The sequence below is a fragment of the Macadamia integrifolia genome, unplaced genomic scaffold (assembly GCF_013358625.1).
Source record: "Macadamia integrifolia cultivar HAES 741 unplaced genomic scaffold, SCU_Mint_v3 scaffold456, whole genome shotgun sequence".
Classification (NCBI taxonomy): Eukaryota; Viridiplantae; Streptophyta; class Magnoliopsida; order Proteales; family Proteaceae; genus Macadamia; species Macadamia integrifolia.
In genome coordinates, this window is record NW_024870455.1 from 203,278 (window position 1) to 222,424 (window position 19,147).

Below are 19,147 nucleotides of genomic sequence, written 5' to 3' on the forward strand. Positions count from 1 at the left end.
AAGGAAGCATCCGAAGCCATATACTTTGCTCTCATGAAGACACCGAATGACTGATCAGACTTAAAAGAGTTTCAGAGCCAACCCCACCTTCCTCCTTGAGTTTGCAAACCGTCTCCCATTTAGATGTGATCCCTTTTGACTGACTAGGATCACTTGACCAAATGAATTTACACATTCAAGCTTCCATCTTCTTTATTTGGAACGGGGCCATCAATAAGTAGAAAAATTATGAGCTAGCATGCTTGATATGACTGTCCTCAGTCAGCCCTTGCTAGTTCAATCCCTTCCTGCAATAGATAACAGTTTACTCTTCCACTCTGATAGCATTGATTTGATTTTGTTCGTCAAGGGGAGAATATGCTGCTTTTTCTTGACTCCTTTTCAAAATATCTACTCCCATGTAAGAACAAAGCATTAGAAAAAACCCACAAGTGGCAACTGGCTAAGCTTTCTTGGCACTGCATATATTTCCAGGAAGATTTGACCTGAACAATACTGATATTTGCCGAGGAAGCAATGATGGTTTTGAACACTTCTTAGACTAGCTTTCATAGAAGTAAAAGCATCATTAGCACATTAGAAATGAGAAGGGACAAAGACTCCCTTGACTTGTTTCTGATGATGCACGTAACCAACTGAAAAAAAAAAATGACAAGTGAGGAGAAGAGAGGAGTGATTTCATCGAAAGAAGAAAAGAATACTACCTGATTGCATGACCATTGCGCCCAAACATTAGAGAGGTGAAATGGCGGCCTTTTCCCTATGAAAAAAAAAAAAAAACCCCACCCCTTTTTAGGGCTCTTATGCATCCCCTCATTGCCCTGATGCAAAGGCCACGTGATCAGGTAACTTTTTTCTTCCCTTATATAAAGTGGAGGGAGAGACTAAGAAAAGAAGTACAACGCGGGTTTATATATATGAACATGTGTATTATTGGTTTGGTTCGAAAATAGACAAATCGATAGTGTTTCAATATGAACAGAACAATTTTACCTTAGAGACCAAAACCGTACCATGGCGAGGTAGGATCCTTTTCTAGATACCAAAACCATACCGATTGTTCTTTGATTTGATTCGATATGGGTTTAAATGATTGATTTTGGTTTTGGTATTCATTTTCATTCTAAGTTGGTACACTTACGAAAGACCAAAGAGACTCTCTGATCAATGGAAAATTAATTATTTAATTATTTACTAACAACCACAACCTTAACCCAACTTGATGGGGTTGGTTACATGGATCCGATATGATATAAGGTAATAGTACGCATAAGAAATACAAAAAATAAGTAAAAGAGAGAAAAGGAAGAAGCCAAAGCAGTAGTCAAAGCAATAACATCACTGGAAAAATAATTTAATTTTTTTATCAACTACCATGTGATTTGAAAAGAAAAAAAAATATATATATATTTATTTCATTTGTCATCTAGCCATCCAATTTGACAGAGTAGAAAGTATGGGGCTAGATCTTTTTGTGGCGATCCTTGATTCCATAAGGTAAAGAAAACCCTAATTCGAATGAGGAAGAAGAGTGAACAAAGCCAATTTGATTCATAAAATTTGAGATGTTTTCATTTTGTCCAAAACAACTTTTATATGAGAAGGTCATATTTCAAAGGAAAGGAAAGGAAAATAAAACAGGAAACAAAAAAACAGAGGTCTAAATCATGCACAAACCTTTGAAGGTCAGGTACACCCCTTAAACGTGCAAATTTGACTCCTAAGTTTGTGGTCTAATGAATTCCATTGATTAGACAAACTATATAGAGCATAGACCGCCATTTCTGAATTAGTATTATTATTCTTGTAACTCCACCCAAATTAAAAACTGTGGCCCTAAAAAATTGAACTAGCAAATTTTTTTTTTTTTTAATGTAAAAGAGAATATATATTACATAAATATAACAAAGATATACACCCGGTAATATCCATATTAAGGCACCCTAGACTAACTAGATAACCCACATTCCTTAGATGCACTATAGAAGGATTTAGTCATTGCATTTATACAAGTACTTGATCTTACCAAATTTAACATACATTCCCCAGAAAACTCGAAAACTATGTAAATGCTAGCAACTATTTAACGGTATCGAAACAAGCTAAAGTAAACCCTTAGAAGAGAGGGTTGAAATCGTCTGCAATTTCGATCTCGTACAATTCCGTGCAATACCACCTTTAGGGGGTGACACGTGTATTGATACCAATACAATGGTCCAGATATGGTACAACTAATAAAACATTAAATCAGTGAAAAGACATTTAAATTAGATCTGAATCATTGCATTAGTATCAATACACATGTCACACCCTGAAGGTTTTATTTCACGGAATTGTACGAGATCGGAATTACAGACGATTTTTACATAGGCTACGTAGAATCCCTACATTTGTACAAGTACTTGAACTAGCAAATTGTACTTTCATCCTGATCAGATAGACTTATGCTATTGCAACCAATCTGAAATCTTCTCTGCATCACAATTAACCTTTTCTCAACTTTCAAATTGGTCTCCCATATCAATTTAATATATTAATGTGCTTCATCCGCAACTAATTATATAACCCCATCCTTTCAATTTCCGTGTTTAACCATGGGTTCCATAGACGACATGTCACGTTTCCTTGAACCATGTGTCATGTGTCATGTGCCATGTGCCATGAAACCAAGTGTCAGGTGTCATGTGTCATGTGAAACGTATTTAATATCTTGTTGGTAATTTAGAAGCCTCATGCGCTAGGTACGCTGAGAGCGTTGTTGAGAACCATTTTTGGACAGAATTGATTCATACTCATGGAATCAATACAAGAAAAAATTAAGTGATAAATTCCATATGTATGAATTAGATCATGCGAGAATGATTCTTATACGAGATCTTGATCCACACTTAGATATATCTAGTGCATTTTTTTTTTTTGTTGATCTCGTGAACTCTTAATTGTAAGATATGTTACCATACCAATAGAACTAGATTCACTCCAGTGGGCCAACGTGCTTAGCGCACGTCCGAGGGCTGAGGGTATATGTCTCTTACTGCCAACCGTTCTATGCACACGTTGAAGAGGATCCAAGTACTACACCAACTTAGCTACCCCGCTCGTGGTTTGGATATGCCTATATATGGTGACCTACTAAGGCTGGTGTTATCTTATGGCAGAGCAGAACATAGCAAAGGAGATGGGAAGCATTCCAGAGATATCCATGGGTTCCACAGTCCGAGGCATCCCCTCCCTTGGAATGGGCATGGCAGTGTATCCCTTCAAGAGCAGGGAATATTCACGTACGTGAATGTACGTGAACGATCTTAATCTGTGGATATGACATATATTTTCTCTCTCCTCATTTAATCAATGTCATATCCACGGATCAGGATCGTTCACGTACATTCACGTACATGAATATTCACTTTCCTCAGTCTCTTTGGGAGCCGAAAGGACATGGTCATGGTGAGCATCAGTGCACCATAGTTTGAAAGTGATGAAAAGTTCATCTCTGGATTTGATGAGGCCAAGGCTTTGGGCTTCTTTGATGGTTTCTCCAAGAGGCTCCTCTGATTGATATAGTGCAGCTGAGGGTTGTTCACGTACGTGAATATTCCCTGCTCTCAAATAGACTTTCTGGTAAAAACAAAACATCAAATCCTATTTTTTCTTTATAATTTACTGTAATTTTTTTTCTTTCTTTCTTATGACTATTTCCGTATAGGAATCTTCAATTGGAATATCTTGATCTCCACCTCGTCCATTATCCTGCAAGTTTGAAGCCAGGGGAATATAAGTTTCCCTTTAATAAGAAAGACCTTCTCCCTATACATCTCAAATCTGTTTGGGAATCAATGGAGCAATGTCAGAAGGTTGGCCTCACCAGATTCATCGGAGTCAGCAACTTCCCTTGCAAGAAGCTCCAAGATTTACTTACTATAGCCAAAATCCCTCCAGCCGTCAGTCAAGTGAGTTTGTTTAGATTTTTTTTTTTTTTTGCAAGTTAAAGGTTGAGAGAAGGTTAATTATGTATTGTTTGTTTATAAAGGTGGAGATGAACCCAGTTTGGCAGCAGAAGAAGCTTAGGGAGTTCTGCAAAGAAAAGGAAGACATATTACTGCTTACTCTCCCTTGGGTGCCAAAGGAACACCTTGGGGCACTAACAGAGTTATGGAGTGTGAGGTACTAAAAGAGATAGCAGAGGCAAGAGGAAAGACAATTGCTCAGGTGAGGTCTTACTAAGGGCCCGTTTGATAACGTTTCTGTCGTTTCTGTTTCAAGAAACGGCAGAAACATAAAATTCCGTTTATAGAAATAGAAACGGAATTGAAGGTGTTTAATAAGTCATGTTTTTAGAAGTCGATAATAACCAGTGAAAAAATGGCCACAAGTCGTTTCTAGAAACGGCGAAACAAGTTTGGGTTGTTTCTTGAACCATAAATAAGTATAAATTTCTATTTCTATTTCTGAAAATAAGTGAAACAAAACAGTTTTATCAAACACTTTTTGCTCTGTTTCTGCTGTTTTTGGAAACAGAAACGGCAGAAATGCGTTCCTTGAAACGTTATCAAACGGGCCCTAATTTCCTTCACTGATTTCAATATATTTTAACTTTCAACGTCATGAATTGAATTATGTGCCAGTGGAAAGAATCAAGGGCTAGTTTTGTAAAATTAACTATTGTTCATCAAATTACAATATAACCCACAAGATGTTCAAAGCATAGTCGGCAAATCAGGTTTTCTGACTTGACTCATTTTTCAGAAAACATGGTGACGCCTGATTAAACCTAGTCAGGACGAGTCGTTTTTTTTAATTACAATAAATATGTGAAAAATATATATGGGTTTAACCTAGGTTTTGTCATTTTTTACATATCTTATAAGTACAATATAACTCTCAACTAGTTTTTTTGTCATTTTTTTAATGCTACTTAGGCGATTGTCGAAACATGATTTTTCAACAATGATTTAATTGGATCAATGAGGATAAAGTCTATTATGCTATCTCATGATCCTAAATGCATATGCATTGATGTCTATTAGTGTCTCATTTTAATATTGATATTCTTATGATGTATTGTCATTTTATTTTGCCATTGTGATTGAAAATAATTAGAAACTTAAAAATAGAGTAGGGAGAATCTAATTACGTAGTTTTGAATATCTCCATTAATATATATATATATATATATATAAACTACCTTACTATTGCATGGTGTAGGTTTGCTTGAGATGGGTGTACAAGAAAGGGGTGAGCATAGTCATGAAGAGCTTTAACAAGGAAAGGTTGAAGGAGAACCTACAAATCTTTGATTGGAAGCTAAGCCAAGAGGAATTGCAGAAGATCGATGGCATTAATTTCACAAAAGAAAGGATATCCTGCATTGGAATTTATCTCAGAGGAAGGCCCTTTCAAATCTCGATGAGCTTTGGGATGAGGAGATAGATAATAAATAGGGATGATCATGGCCTCGCAAACAAGGAAGGCCTTATCATTAACGTGTTCAAAAATTTGGCTAATTTCCAATCGATGGATTCAGGCTCAATGTTGTCCCTCATCCATGAGTTCTTGACATTAGTTTGAATAAATTTCCATTTAACAAAAACAAAAATTGTAGCAAAAAAGAGTAGCATATTTTACATGTAATTTTTATTGGCTCATTGTTTTTCCCTATTTATCGAGTCAAGTGAAACTCATTGAGTCTTTTTTTTTTTTTTAAATGCTACTTATAGACTATAAATTGTTCTACAACTAAAACAAAGGCTTAGAAGTTTTTTATGTTATCTTCAATATTAGCCCTTTTTTCTTTCATCTATTCCCCCTGTGAAGCAACCATAATCTTAGTCTCCCCTCACTCAAAAGATATTAGAAAAAATATATAAAAAAATAACTTGCTCTGATAAGATTTGACTTTCCCTACTCGCTAGGTTTGAAAAGGCTGAGTCAAGTAGAAAATCATGCTTTTTGACTACACTAAGCCATACTGTTTATGAGTCTGGATCAAGTACTCATACGAGAATGATTCTTGTATGTTGTTTGATTCGCACTTGGACTCCACTTAATCTTTCTCCTCTTTTAATTGATTTTTATTTTTAGTGGAGTCCAAGTGTTGATCAAACATTGTACGAGAATGATTCTCGTACGACCTGATCCACACTCATGCTCCGTTTGGTTGCAATGGGAATTTAAAAGGAAGAGAAGGGAAATTTTCATATTTTAAAAAAAAATGTTTATAATCATTATCCCATATGATGGTATAAACTACTTAATTTTTTTAATCATATTTAGTAATGATATATTTTACATGTAATTTTTACTTTACATATTATAGCAAAGGGTTTTGGATGCAAAGTAAAGTGAAATTGTATAACCAAATATGGAATGATTTGAAGTTAATACTAAATTCACATGGGTAGTGATTATATATATTTCTTTTTTAAGTATGAAAATTTCACTACCCTTCCTTTTAATTCCCCTTTCAACCAAACATAACCTCACTGGTTATACGGTTTGATAAGTTTAAAGTGTCATAAACCGATAATGGGCTGGACCTCCTTCTGAACTGCTTTGTTTGGGTTATATTATCTTTGATGATATTTTTCTCGTTGGACAACAACCAAGCCCATTTTCAACTTCGCTAATTAAATAATGGTCGACCTTTAACCATGTACAATGTGCCTATATTTTACGGGTTGTTGCTATATATCTTTATGGGCCCATTTGAATTAAACAGTTATAGGCTCTATTATCTAATGAGTGGATAAGCCCATTCAAAGCTTCTGCAGGAGAACCAAATTCGCTGGTTCTTGTTTTATTGTTACCAAGGTAGCACACTTTTCAGTACTTCTGTGCTGAGGGTAGTTTTCTGTCCAGTGGCAGAGTATAGAATTCTTTACTCCTACAAGGTTGAATAGAAAAATTTACTATACTACCATGGTGACCTGGGTGCTTAACATGTTATAGCCCAATTCGGGTGACCAGGTGACCCGTTATACGACCTGCTTAAACCTTTCTATATATTAAGGAAAAAGAAAAATATAAAAGTATAGATTAAGGCAACCCTTACAACCTTTCTTACAACCTTTTTTGAACAGACCAAAAGAAAGGTTGAGAGGTCTCTAAATCAAACAAGACAAACCCTGTAACACAATTCATGTAATATAGAAAGAAAAGCTTTAACAATTAGGAAAATATGCTATGAAAGAGTTAAATAGCCTAATCACGAAAGTGAAGAAAGTACGGGGCACTTTTCATGCGACGACTCTTCTGCAGAAAGTTTCTCACTACTGGATGGGTCAGGTTTCTAAAGACTTCAGGGCCAATGTTCTCATTTGACTCTTGATGCTTCCTCTGAAAAATCCAAATTTATACCCTCTATATTATCAATTGTTGGATCACCTCTTCATTGTGGTTTAACTCAACTTGATCTATCACCTCCTCACTATGATTCAATTCTGTCTCAATGTCTCATCCTCCGAGGAAATAACGAAATTTACAAGTTTCTCAACTCCCTTGAAATAAGTCACATCTGCTACAGATTTGGGAGTCAAATCTTCAATCAACCTACCATTATCCTCTCCATCTGCCTCGTCAACGTTGTCTCTTTTAGGAATATTCTCCACCAAATTTTTTGAGGGAGACAAAACCGTGGTCAAATGATTAGTATAAGAGATTTCCTTGGCTGAGTCACCCCTTTTTTGCTTAATAAAGTATGTTGACTTTGCCACCTCATTATCCAGCCGATCTTTAATGCCAAGAGAATCCTGGATTAGGTTCAAATTGGAGATAATATCTCGTCCCTTGGTGCGTTCCACAACCTCATACACTTCTTCATTAGAATTTCAATTCTTACTAACTTTGTCAGCTAAATTCAAAACCTGCGCTTCCTCCCATAATTTTTTTCCATCAAACTCCATATTTTTCTCCAAAGAGGGAACCAACATATCTTGATGAGGAAATTCCTCCTCATTTGAAAATCTCTCCATCAATTCCCCATTATTTACACCATTAATATATGGAATAATTACCAACTCACCTTCTTCCAAATCCTCCTCCCTATTTGCTAGCAAGATATCCTTATTGCACACCAAAATATTCTCCTCCTCAATCACCAACACATTTGAGTAAACCAAGTTGAAACCCGAATCTACCTCAGCAATATACTGACCTTCCAAAACTTCTTCCTCATAAATCTCATCCTCCTCATCCTCAACTAAGGACTCTTTTGAAATTGAAATTGGCACCTCTTCGGTCAACCCTTCAAGGAGAGAGATAGCATTAACATGGGTAATTGATTCCTCTCTGTTTGGAATCTTTTTACCCATAAATTTGCCATTAATGAATCCTTCCTTGTCTACTCCACTTTTTTCAAAATTCAAACTTGAATTTGAACTCTGAATAATTGTAGGGCCGGATTCCTTGCTTAGGTCACTACTCTTGTGCAAAGAAGTTCCACCATTCTCAGTCAATAGTGTAGGCTCTCCACCATCTTCCTTCTTTCTCTAAACCGGTTTTGTTTTCTAATTTTGTTGAACCACCAGAGCTCCACCACAATGTTCCACCGCCCAAAAAAATTGCAAAAATTATATCTAGGAGGCTTCCAATCATATCTAATTGCTTGATTAAAAATGTGACCTTCTTCATCCTTAATAGCTACAACAGAAGGTAGTTTTTCAGAAGCATTAACTTCAACACATAACATTGCAAAAGATAGTCTCTCCAATGTCTTGGTCCTCACATTTGAAGAAATTGGACGCCTAATAACACTCCCAATAGCACTTAATGCCTCTTTGCTTAAACCTATTTGTTCTTGTGACATGTAACTTCATTTTGTTAGTGCCCTCATACAATTTTTTTTTGTGGCTAACTATGGGTATTCAGGCCTTCGCCCTGATTAGTCCTACGGGTCCATATTGATTTCACAATCGTATGAACCAGAGCATATCGGAGTTGAATGAGAACCATTCAACTTTTACTCAAAGCAATGAAGAGCACTAAACACCTTGTGTGAGTGGCCCTAAAGGGCTATTTCTAAGGTAAAGGTCCCTTGCCAACTCCGACACCCCTTGAGGTTCAGGCCCTCCATACAATAAAGGAATTCTTTAAAACGTAATTTTTAAACCAAGCAACTTCATACTAGGAATTATTATATTAAAAAAAAAAAAAATTCAAACTAGTAAAACTTATTTACATTTAACCAAATCTCTCTCTCAAAGAGTGTGTGTGGTGGGGAAGGGTATTCTCTATTAAAATCATGCTTTTAGGTATTGATATTGGATCAGTTGTAGCGATAATATTGTGTTATATCGTATTAATATCGGTTGATATTAATACTTGACCAATCCAGATCAGGTATCAATTTTAAAATAGGGATAAAATAGTAAAAAGAAGCCTATCGTTTTACAAATAAAAAATGAAGGAAGAATTGACCGATCCGGATAACTAAATCCATAGTTCCAACAGACTTGATTTAGAGCCACAGAAGTGTGTTACACACCTGTGGCTCAGCTTGTTTTCAATTCGTTTCGTACTATCCACCTACCGTATCGAGAGTTCCACCTAAATTTCATGTCCCTAAATTTTCTTCTCTAAGCCAATAAGTAACTAGAATATTGGATATTACGAATAGAAACAAACACTTAATATTTTTTTTTAAATTATTATTTTTTTAAACTTAGAAACAGTCGTATCTTTTTCGAACCAAGGGATAAGACTGCGTACACTTGCCCCTCCCAAACTCTGCAGTTGCAAAAGACTTGTGCACTGAGTTGTTTAGATGAAGTTAAACTAAATTATCTAAAGAAAATCATTAAATCTATTTTTAGCTTTATTGTGGTCATTACAATAATATTCCTCAACTTCTCTTCCTTGTTCAGTGACCCTATCTAAAAAAGAACGAGAAATCTTACAGGGTTAAGACCTCCTCATCCCAAAGTTCTTCCAATGACTTGTAAGGTCCATTTGGCGAAATAAACATTGCTCCTGAAAATCCCTTCCTCTGTGGAATCTGGCTTATCTTATCCATCTCTTCCTGGGTAAGTTCCCAATCAAAGATTTGGAGATTTTCTTTCATCCTCTCCTTGTTGAAGCTCTTCACAATTGGACTTGCTTCTTGCTGATATACCCACCTCAGTGAGATCTGTTAAAAAATAACTAAATTAATCAAAATATATATCACATATTTTCTAAAGAATAACATAATTGCTACAGTGGTTTCATTTCATACCTGTGCAATGGTTTTCCCCTTATCCATGGCAATATCTTTGAGAATTGGATTCTCCATGACCAGAGAAGAACCCCAATGAGCTCCATATGCTCCAAGAGGAGACCAGGCACTGACATGGATCCCTTTTTCATTGTAGAAATCTCTCAGCTTCTTCTGTTGCCATGAGGGACTCATCTCCACCTGATTCACAGCTGGAGGGATGGTGGCATATGTTAGAAGTTGGGAGAGCTTCTTGCTTGAGAAATTGCTGACACCAATGGACTTTGCTAACCCTAACCTGCAACACTCTTCCATGGCTTCCCATGTCTCTTTCATATCAAAGGGAAGTAAGTCTTCCTTTGGGAAAATGATTCCAGTTCCTTGTTTCAACCTTAAAGGCCAGTGCACCAGATAGAGATCCACATAATCTAGTCCCAGTTTCCTATTAGTACAACACAAAACAAATTCTAGATAAGCCCTTTAATGAACAGTTTCTGAGAATGGATTGGAATGGAATTGATTTGAATTGTAATTCAAGGATTTATAAAGAGAATTACCGTAGTGTTTCTTTGAGTGCTGGAAGGACAAGATCATGGTCTGCATCTGAGCACCATAGCTTCGAAGTAACGAAAACATCGCTACGGTTATCGATTAGGCCTCGTTCGAGTGATTGGGCTATGGCTTGGCCGACGAACTCTTCGGTCTTGTAGAGAGAAGCAGTATCGATGTGCCGGTAACCGATCTCAATTGCATGGACTAGAGTAGAAGTGAGATTTTCAGGGATAGGGTCACAAGCTGTTCCCAAGCCTATCAAGGGCATTCCATGGCTAGAGTTTAGGACTACCTGTGGGATCATTTGCTTTTCCGTTGTTGATGAAGGTTACTGGAAGAAGGGAGCTTTTCCCTATGTTTGGAGAGAAAGGGTATGTGATTGTGTTTATAATTGACACAAATATCAATGACTCCCAACTCTCCAAGTCAAGGGCAGGTATACTCTGATCCACTCGTTTTGTATACGAGGGTAAGGGTTTTGGATTTTTCGAGACTTCTACTTTGCTTTTTTTTTTTTTTTTTTTTTTTTTTTTTTTTTTTAGCAATTTACATCCCCTCCCCTGTATTTTGTTCTTATTACATCCCCCTCCCCTATGTTTTTAGAAATTATATCCCCCTCCCTGTAGTATGTTATATCTTACAAGTAGACCCACTCCGTTAAGTTTAAACTATTAAATTTGTCCAATATTTTTTTAATACCTATATTACGTTTCTATTGTGTGCTTTGACTCTTTCACCCTTTCACCATTTCAAAACAAAACCTTGATATACAGTGACCTAAAAGAGGGGAAAAAAGAAAATTTGAAACTACTTAAACCAACCACCGCCGCAAGTAACAGTTGATCTAGGCTACTGGAGGCCCAAAAGAAAAACCATTGACAGTTGTAACAATCCCCGATAGTGGTGGGGCGGGGGTTGTAAGGGAGGAGGAGATGGTGGCGGCGATAACAGTGGTGGTGGTGGTTGATGATTCGGGCGCTGAGAATTGTTGCATTAAACTTTTGTTTCTCCCAAATCAATTCTCCCTCTCTTTTCCTCTTTAAAAAATTGTAAGAAATTTTCACTTCTTAAAATTGGATTGCTTCTGTTTAATTAATCTATGGAATAGATGAAAACGTTGCCCCTATAGCATTTATTTTGGATACTACACAATAGTTTGCTTACATGGTTGAGGGAAAAGCGTTTGATTCATTATTTCCTCTGAAATTTGTTTGATCAGCTGCACTAACTATTGTGATCATTTTCTGTTGTGATCATTGTGACTTTTGAGTTTGTTTTTTGGGTAAAATAGATCACAACAGCATAATGAAGCGGGTTTTACAAGAGAACATCGCCGTGACGGCCAAAACATGACTATTTCCAACCCCTGCCCCCCCAGAGAAAGGAGTACTCACTTCGGCCATCAAAACCCCTATGCCGATTGCCGGAGAAACATAACAACAACAACCAATGTAATGAAGGAAAACCTTAGAATTGAATATGCCCTAATTTCTAATTCAGCAATGAATGAATTGAAATGGAAGATGGGTGAATGGGAAATCCCTTCACCCATTTTTAAAGGTTAATATCTTTAAAGGCTAAAATTGACTTTTAACATTTAAAATTAACACCACACTAACACTGTCGACTAATAGGGAAGGATGATGTAATTTCTAAAAATACAGGGAAGAAGATGTAATAATAGCAAAGTACAGGGGAGGGGAATGTAAATTGCTCTTTTTTTTTTTTGGTTATATCCACAAATAGGGAAGCGCGCAAGAGGACTTTACTCACACACACTAGAAGCTTAGAGGGGAGATTAAAAGAATGCATGTGACAAGAGTTGATCCGTAGACCACAAACCTGACGCTTGCTCTATAAGCTGAAGCTTCAACCAGTGCTCTATGCATTGGATTCACAAGACTTCTACTTTGCACCAGCCACCAAGCTAAGAAAAAAAAACTGATTCCCAACTTGTTTTGTACATTTCTCAAATCATTTCAACAAAATAAGTTCCAAGGAATAATAATCTTGAGTCAAAATTATAATATGGGGAAGTTTTCTTTCACTCACTGTTAAGGGTTCGCTCGTCTCCAGCACTCTCTACAGGATAGCTACCCATCATATCGCAACAGAGGATCCCAATCCAGGTTCACCAACAAATTTAAATCTGAGGTAATCATTACTCTTCTATATTTTCGAAGCCTGAAATGGCATTCACTATTATGACACACACCCATCCAAGCACAATTATGGCCTTTAGTGAAAGAATTTCTCCTTTCACCATGGCTTAAGAAAACATCTTAAGCATAATTCGTAGAATATATTCATTTCATTATAAGTGAGGATCGAATAGGAGAGCAAAGAAAAAGGAAGGGGCTTCCTGGAATGAGAATGAGGCTAAAAGAGGAATTGAATATTATAAAAGGTAGTTGTCAATTCCTTTGATTTTTTTCCTTTATTTTAATATGGTTTTTTCTTTATTTCTATCCTTGGACAATTCCCTTTTTTACCCCCATAAAGGCCACCCTGATGATGATGAGTTTCTCTTCAGACTGGAAGCACTTTTTATTTATAAAATGACCAAAATTTCCTTGACACAAAAGAGGTTATTGTTCTCCGAAAACTTTTCAAAGGTCGAGTCTATCAGTTATAGTCATTGACAAACACTAAAGTTTGCTCAGCACTTGGGCTCCCAAATATTACAAGAAATGCTATTTTAGGCGACGACAATTGGCAATAGAAATTTTCTTACCATCGCCTTATAGTATATATGGCGATGGTAAAATACATATCATTCCCTATTGTAATATTAAGCGATGGTAGGTTATTATATGCCGCTTATTCTAATAATCGGTGACATTAAAAATAGTTTTGTCGTAAAAACTGTATTTGGGTCATAGCCACGGGAATAAAATCTCAAGGGTAGCAGCCAAAGTTTCATTTGCATTTCATCACCCTTTAGAGAGCGAGAGAGTATGTGTGATACTTATATTAATGTAAATTGGTTTTAGATAGTGATGGTTCCTATCGAGTTGTATGATTGGTCACTTTTCATGAGATCTTTGATGTCCTTATGGCCTAGTTATTAAATTCTCTGAATTATTCGCAAATAATTTGACCAAAGAGAATTTTACGAATAATTCGGTCCAAATCCGAATCAAATAAAAAATTCTAAAAAATTCTCCAATTTTATAGAATTTTTTAAAATTCATGAATAATTTGGCCGAACTGAATTTTATCTCATGTAAAAAAAAAAAAAAAAAAATTATCTTGAATAAGTTAATAAGCCTTTAGAAAATTGTGTGATTATTATGCATTTATTATCCTAATGTTACTTTTCTTCTTTTTTTAACAAAAACTGAAAAAAGTTTGTCTTTCTTGAGGTAATCTCTCACACTTCTACAAAAAAAAAAATAATAATAATAATAATAATAAATAAATAAATAAAAAATCTCACCCCATTTTGGTGTGACTAAGTCTTACAGTCGTTACTCTCTCTCTAGTCTTTAAGGTGAACATGCATGGTGGGTGACGTGGGTCTAGCTGAGTTTGTGTTCAATCCCCCCTCTCAGTCTCTCTTTCTTTGATTCAATTATTTGAGTAATAGGAAATGAGTTTAGAAAAAAAAAAAGTTTAAAATTTTAATTTTTATGTCATTTGTATGTTATGTGCATATGATAATTGATAGATAATATGAAACAAGTATTGCAAATATTAAAAATAACATTCGATTTTTTTGTCCGCTTTTTATTTTTATAAACAAATAATTCCCGAATCTGAATCCGAACTCGAATTTTTTATTATCTCCACTTTTTTGACCGATATTTTGACTGAATCAGTGAATTAATAAAACAAATTCATCCGATTAATTATTCATCTGAATAATTCCCCAATCCGAATTTAATAACTATGCCCTATGGTGCAATAAGATATATGTTAATCTGGTAGTGATGTACTCGTTTATTTGATATCTCGAGACGTTTTAGAGTTGTGCTCAACGAAGAAAAGAAAACATTTGAAGACCTAAAAAAGGGTTAGTATAGATAACAGAGTGCGACAGAGAGAATACATGAGTGGTTGAGAGGGAGAGGGAGAGGGAGAGGGAGAGAGCAGTTAGGCTGAATGTTGAATGGCCTGGACATCTCTATAAACAATAGAATGTGACCCTTCAGACATGACTCTTTTGAGGGTTAAAAGCACCTTCCAGAGACATTTATAGAGTCAAAGTTACCCTTCAGATATGCCTGTCTGGAGAATTAAGAGGATTAAAAGCACCTTCCAGAGTGAGGGTGACCCTTCAGACGTGGAGGTTGTTGGCTCAAGCTTTGAGAAGGAAAAAAAAAACATATATTTGTATTTTAAAAATCATTTAAAATACAACAATCCATCTAATAAATTACTAAATTTTCCTCTCCAAGGATATACGGGTTTGGATTAATTAAGGAACACGACTTTAATTAGATCAACAAGAAAATTACATAAAATCTACTTTTAGCTTTATAAAAGCGAGGAAATCTTAAAGCGTTTAGACCTCCTCATCCCAAAGTAGGGGTGAAAAACGGCGGTGTTGGGTCGGTTTTTTAAAACCCTAATTTAACCATAAGTCCTCAAAATTCAACTCAAGTCTAATCCAATCTTGTCGGGTTCATGTTTAAACCCAACCCTAGCAGGTTCATACCAACCCAACCCGACCATAATTGACCCTGTCAAGCTTGGTTAGTTGACCTTGACTTATGCTAACCTTGATTGACCTATTTTTACCATTCATATCCTATACAAGAATTCTAATATAAAAATTATGGGGTCTTTCAACCCTAACCCACTCTCAGGGTCAAAAAACTTGGCCCAAGCCCTATTCAGGTTAAGGGCGGGCTAGGGTGGGTTCGAGTTGTCAAGGCCAAACTTTCATCCCTATCCCAAAGTTCTTCCATTGACTTGTAATGCCCATTTGGCGAAAGAAACATTTATCCTAAAAATCTCTTTTTCTGATGAGGCTGGGTTATCTTATCTCATTCTTCCTGGGTAGGTTCCCAATTGAAGATCTGGAGGTTTTCTCTCATCCTATCCCTGTTGAAGCTCTTCACAATTGGACTTGCTCCTTGCTGATATACCCACCTCAGTGAGAACTGTCAAAAATAACCAAGCAAGTCAAAATAGAAAATTCTTTTCAAGAATTGTTTAAGCTTGTTATAATGGTTTATTCATTACCTTTGCAATTGTTTTCCCCTTAGCCATGGCAATTTCTTCGAGGATTGGATTCTCCATGACCGCAGACAAACCCTAACTATTTTCATATGCTGCCAGAGGAGACCAGGCACCCATATGGATCCCTTTTTTATTGCGGAACTCCCTCAGCTTCCTTTGCTTCCATGTGGGACTCATCTCCACCTGACTCAATAGCATTCAATTACCACCTAATTAGAGAGTTCAGTCTCTCCCACCGTCCATGGGTTATGGGTTTCATATGTCAGAGGTAGGTCTATACCTCATGGATGGTGAATCCCCATTCACCTACGTGGGGACAAGATCAATATTACTAATTAGAGGTGCTATTATACCATCAAAAGGATCTTCTTCGATTATCTGACATCATATATATATGGTGGCATAAATTAGTAGTTTTGGAGAGCTTCTTGCTTGAGAAATTGCTCACACCAATGGACATTGCCAACCCTAGCCTACAACACTCTTCCATGGCTTTCCATGCCCCTTTCATATCAAAGGGAAGAATTTCCTCCTTTTGGACAAGGATACCAGCTCCCTGTTTCAACCTTACATGCCAATGCACCAAATAGAGATCCACATAATGTAGCCCAAGTTTCCTGTAATTGTAGAAACGTAACCCTAAAACAATGCAGAAGATAATAGAAAAAACAAGAACAAACAATGCACACAGATTTACGAGGTTCGGTAAGATTGCCTACGTCCCCGGTGAAATGAGATCTTGTTTCACTATCAATGGAGAATAGAGTTACTATGCTTGTCCCACACACCTCTCAGTATTGTTTGCATTACAAAGAAAGAAACCCTCGCTACAAATATATAGCGAAAAAATCTAATCCGGAAAGTACACAACTGCCCTCGAATAAAAAAGTCGAGCAGGAGGCTATGCCCCCTACATTCCCTGCTATGAAGGGGGGTAGGCAACACCCACGGCTCGCTAATCGGCTAGCGGGACAGCCATCCTGCCTGTAGAGGCGCTGCACAAGTACTCTTTGGATTAAACTGTGACAAAATGCAAGACATCGTACACCAATAGCAATAACATTTAACAAATTCTAGCTATAATTTAGATAGACATGCATTGTATAGTAAGTATTTGTTTAAAAGATCTTTAGAAAAATTATTAAGTTGAGTGTTCCCTTGAGTGCTGGGAGGACAAGATCATGGTCAGCATCTGATCCCCATAGCTTCAAAGTAACGAAAACATTGCTATGATTATCGATCAGGCCTTGTTCGAGAGCTTGGGCTATGGTTTGGTCGATGAACCCCAATCGATAGCGATAACTAAATCCATGGTTCCAACGAACCTGATTTAGGGCCACAGAAGTGGGTTACACACCTGTGACTCAGCTTGTTTTCCTTTCCAGATAAAGAGTTCCACCTTAAGTGATTACAATGGTTAACAATTTACTAAAGCCAAATCATTTCATGTCACTAAATTTTCCTTTCCAAACCAATATGTAATTGGAATATTAGATATTACAAACAGACACAAACACTAACTATAAGTAATTTGAACTAGAAAATACACTAAATTCCAGCTTCGTTTTTTTCCTGATGAAGTACAACTACTAAATCTACTTCTAGCTTTATTGTGATCACTACAATTCCTCAACTTCCCTTCCTTGTTCTGTGGCCCTATCTTAAAAAATAGGAGCAAAACTTACAGGGTTAAGATCTCTTCATCCCAAAGTTCCTCCAATGACTTGTAAGGTCCATTTGGCGAAATAAAAATTGCTCCTGAAACCCCCTTTCTCTGTGGAATCTGGCTTATCTTATCAATATCTTCCTGGGTTAGTTCCCAATCAAAGATTTGGAGGTTTTCTTTCATCCTCTCCTTGTTGAAGCTCTTCACAATTGGACTTGATCCTTGCTGATATACCCACCTCAGTGAGATCTGTTAAAAAAATAATTAAATTAATCAAAATATCACATATTTTCAAAAACCGTTAAATTTAAAGCCTCTTCATTCCTTTCAGAAAATAAATGCTACAGTGGTTTCATTTCATACCTTTGCAATGGTTTTCCCCTTAACCAAGGCAATATCTTTGAGGATTGGATTTTCCATGACCAGAGAAGAACCCCAGACAGCTCCATATGCTCCCAGAGGAGACCAGGCACTGACATGGATTCCTTTTTCATTGCAGAAATCTCTCAGCTTCTTCTGTTGCCATGAGGGATTCATCTCCACCTGATTCACAGCTGGAGGGATGGTGGCATATGTTAGAAGTTGGGAGAGCTTCTTGCTTGAGAAATTGCTGACACCAATGGACTTAGCTAACCCCAACCTGCAACACTCTTCCATGGCTTCCCATGTCCCTTTCATATCAAAGGGAAGTAAGTCCTCCTTTGGGGAAATGATTCCAGTTCCCTGTTTCATCCTTACAGGCCAGTGCACCAGATAGAGATCCACATAATCTAGTCCCAGTTTTCTATTAGTACAACACAAAACAAACTCTAGATAATTAAGCCCTTTAATAAACAGACTCTGAGAATGGAATGTAATTGTAATTCAAAGATTGGTAAAGAGAGAGAATTACTGTAGTGTTTCTTTAAGTGCTGGGAGGACAAGATCATGGTCTGCATCTGAGCACCATAGCTTCGAAGTAACGAAAACATCGCTACGGTTATTGATTAGGCCTCGTTCGAGCGCTTGGGCTATGGCTTGGCCTACGAACTCTTCGGTCTTGTAGAGAGAAGCAGTATCGAAGTGCCGGTAACCGATCTCGATTGCATGGACTAGAGTAGAAGTGAGATTTTCAGGGATAGTTTCACATCCTGTACCAAAGCCTATCAATGGCATTCTATGGCCAGAGTTTAGGACTACCTCTGGGATCATTTCCTTCGCAATTTCTGAAAGAAAGAGCTTTCTTCTCTTGCTCGGACGGAAATGTTTGTTATCACTTCCATATATTTCTTTCTATCTTATGCCTGGACGGAAAGTCTTGTCGTCATTTTTACTGTGCCTTTTATTTTATATATATATATATATAAGGGATAGATATGTCATCGACATCAAATATATTAACAGATAACATCAATAGAAAAACATGATAAAATATCATTCAGCAAAGATACGAGGGTCATTAAAAAAAAAAAAAAAAAAGATAAACACAATAGATGTTAACATACACGAGAGAGGGAGAGGGGGACACTATAACTACCATTAATGACAAAAAGTCATGGTCCAGCTGCTGTAAT

The 19,147-nt window shown here is 36.7% G+C and overlaps 2 protein-coding genes, 1 long non-coding RNA gene and 1 pseudogene across 3 annotated transcripts; 1 reads left to right on the forward strand and 3 right to left on the reverse strand.

Moving 5' to 3' along the window:
- Window positions 1–3,377: 3,377 nt before the first annotated feature.
- Window positions 3,378–5,603, forward strand: LOC122068741. The gene is made up of 4 exons (XR_006137232.1): window positions 3,378–3,621; window positions 3,707–3,950; window positions 4,031–4,209; window positions 5,206–5,603. It is a non-coding gene; the product is annotated as an uncharacterized LOC122068741 (long non-coding RNA).
- Window positions 5,604–9,793: 4,190 nt separating this feature from the next.
- Window positions 9,794–11,154, reverse strand: LOC122068740 (methylecgonone reductase-like). Its single transcript, XM_042632624.1, has 3 exons — window positions 10,747–11,154; window positions 10,211–10,631; window positions 9,794–10,123 (listed from the first exon to the last, which is right to left on the reverse strand). Exons 1-3 carry the CDS (start codon window positions 11,043–11,045, stop codon window positions 9,890–9,892), a joined length of 954 nt encoding a protein of 317 aa, XP_042488558.1. The 5' UTR covers window positions 11,046–11,154; the 3' UTR covers window positions 9,794–9,889.
- A 4,425-nt stretch (window positions 11,155–15,579) lies between these two features.
- Window positions 15,580–17,271, reverse strand: LOC122068743 (annotated as a pseudogene).
- Window positions 17,272–17,352: 81 nt separating this feature from the next.
- On the reverse strand, window positions 17,353–18,902 carry LOC122068755 (methylecgonone reductase-like). Its single transcript, XM_042632639.1, has 3 exons — window positions 18,487–18,902; window positions 17,958–18,378; window positions 17,353–17,843 (listed from the first exon to the last, which is right to left on the reverse strand). Exons 1-3 carry the CDS (start codon window positions 18,783–18,785, stop codon window positions 17,610–17,612), a joined length of 954 nt encoding a protein of 317 aa, XP_042488573.1. The 5' UTR covers window positions 18,786–18,902; the 3' UTR covers window positions 17,353–17,609.
- Window positions 18,903–19,147: the final 245 nt, after the last annotated feature.

What these genes read in the sequence shown, in the direction of transcription:
- LOC122068740 (XM_042632624.1), bottom strand. Translation starts at nt 11,045, where the DNA reads ATGATCCCACAGGTAGTCCTAAACTCTAGCCATGGAATGCCCTTGATA. An exon ending in GCACTCAAAGAAACACTACG is followed by an intron (nt 10,632 to 10,746) that starts GTAATTCTCTTT and finishes TTGTACTAATAG; the next exon opens with GAAACTGGGACTAGATTATG. An exon ending in AGGGGAAAACCATTGCACAG is followed by an intron (nt 10,124 to 10,210) that starts GTATGAAATGAA and finishes ATTTTTTAACAG; the next exon opens with ATCTCACTGAGGTGGGTATA.
- LOC122068755 (XM_042632639.1), bottom strand. Translation starts at nt 18,785, where the DNA reads ATGATCCCAGAGGTAGTCCTAAACTCTGGCCATAGAATGCCATTGATA. An exon ending in GCACTTAAAGAAACACTACA is followed by an intron (nt 18,379 to 18,486) that starts GTAATTCTCTCT and finishes TTGTACTAATAG; the next exon opens with AAAACTGGGACTAGATTATG. An exon ending in AGGGGAAAACCATTGCAAAG is followed by an intron (nt 17,844 to 17,957) that starts GTATGAAATGAA and finishes TTTTTTTAACAG; the next exon opens with ATCTCACTGAGGTGGGTATA.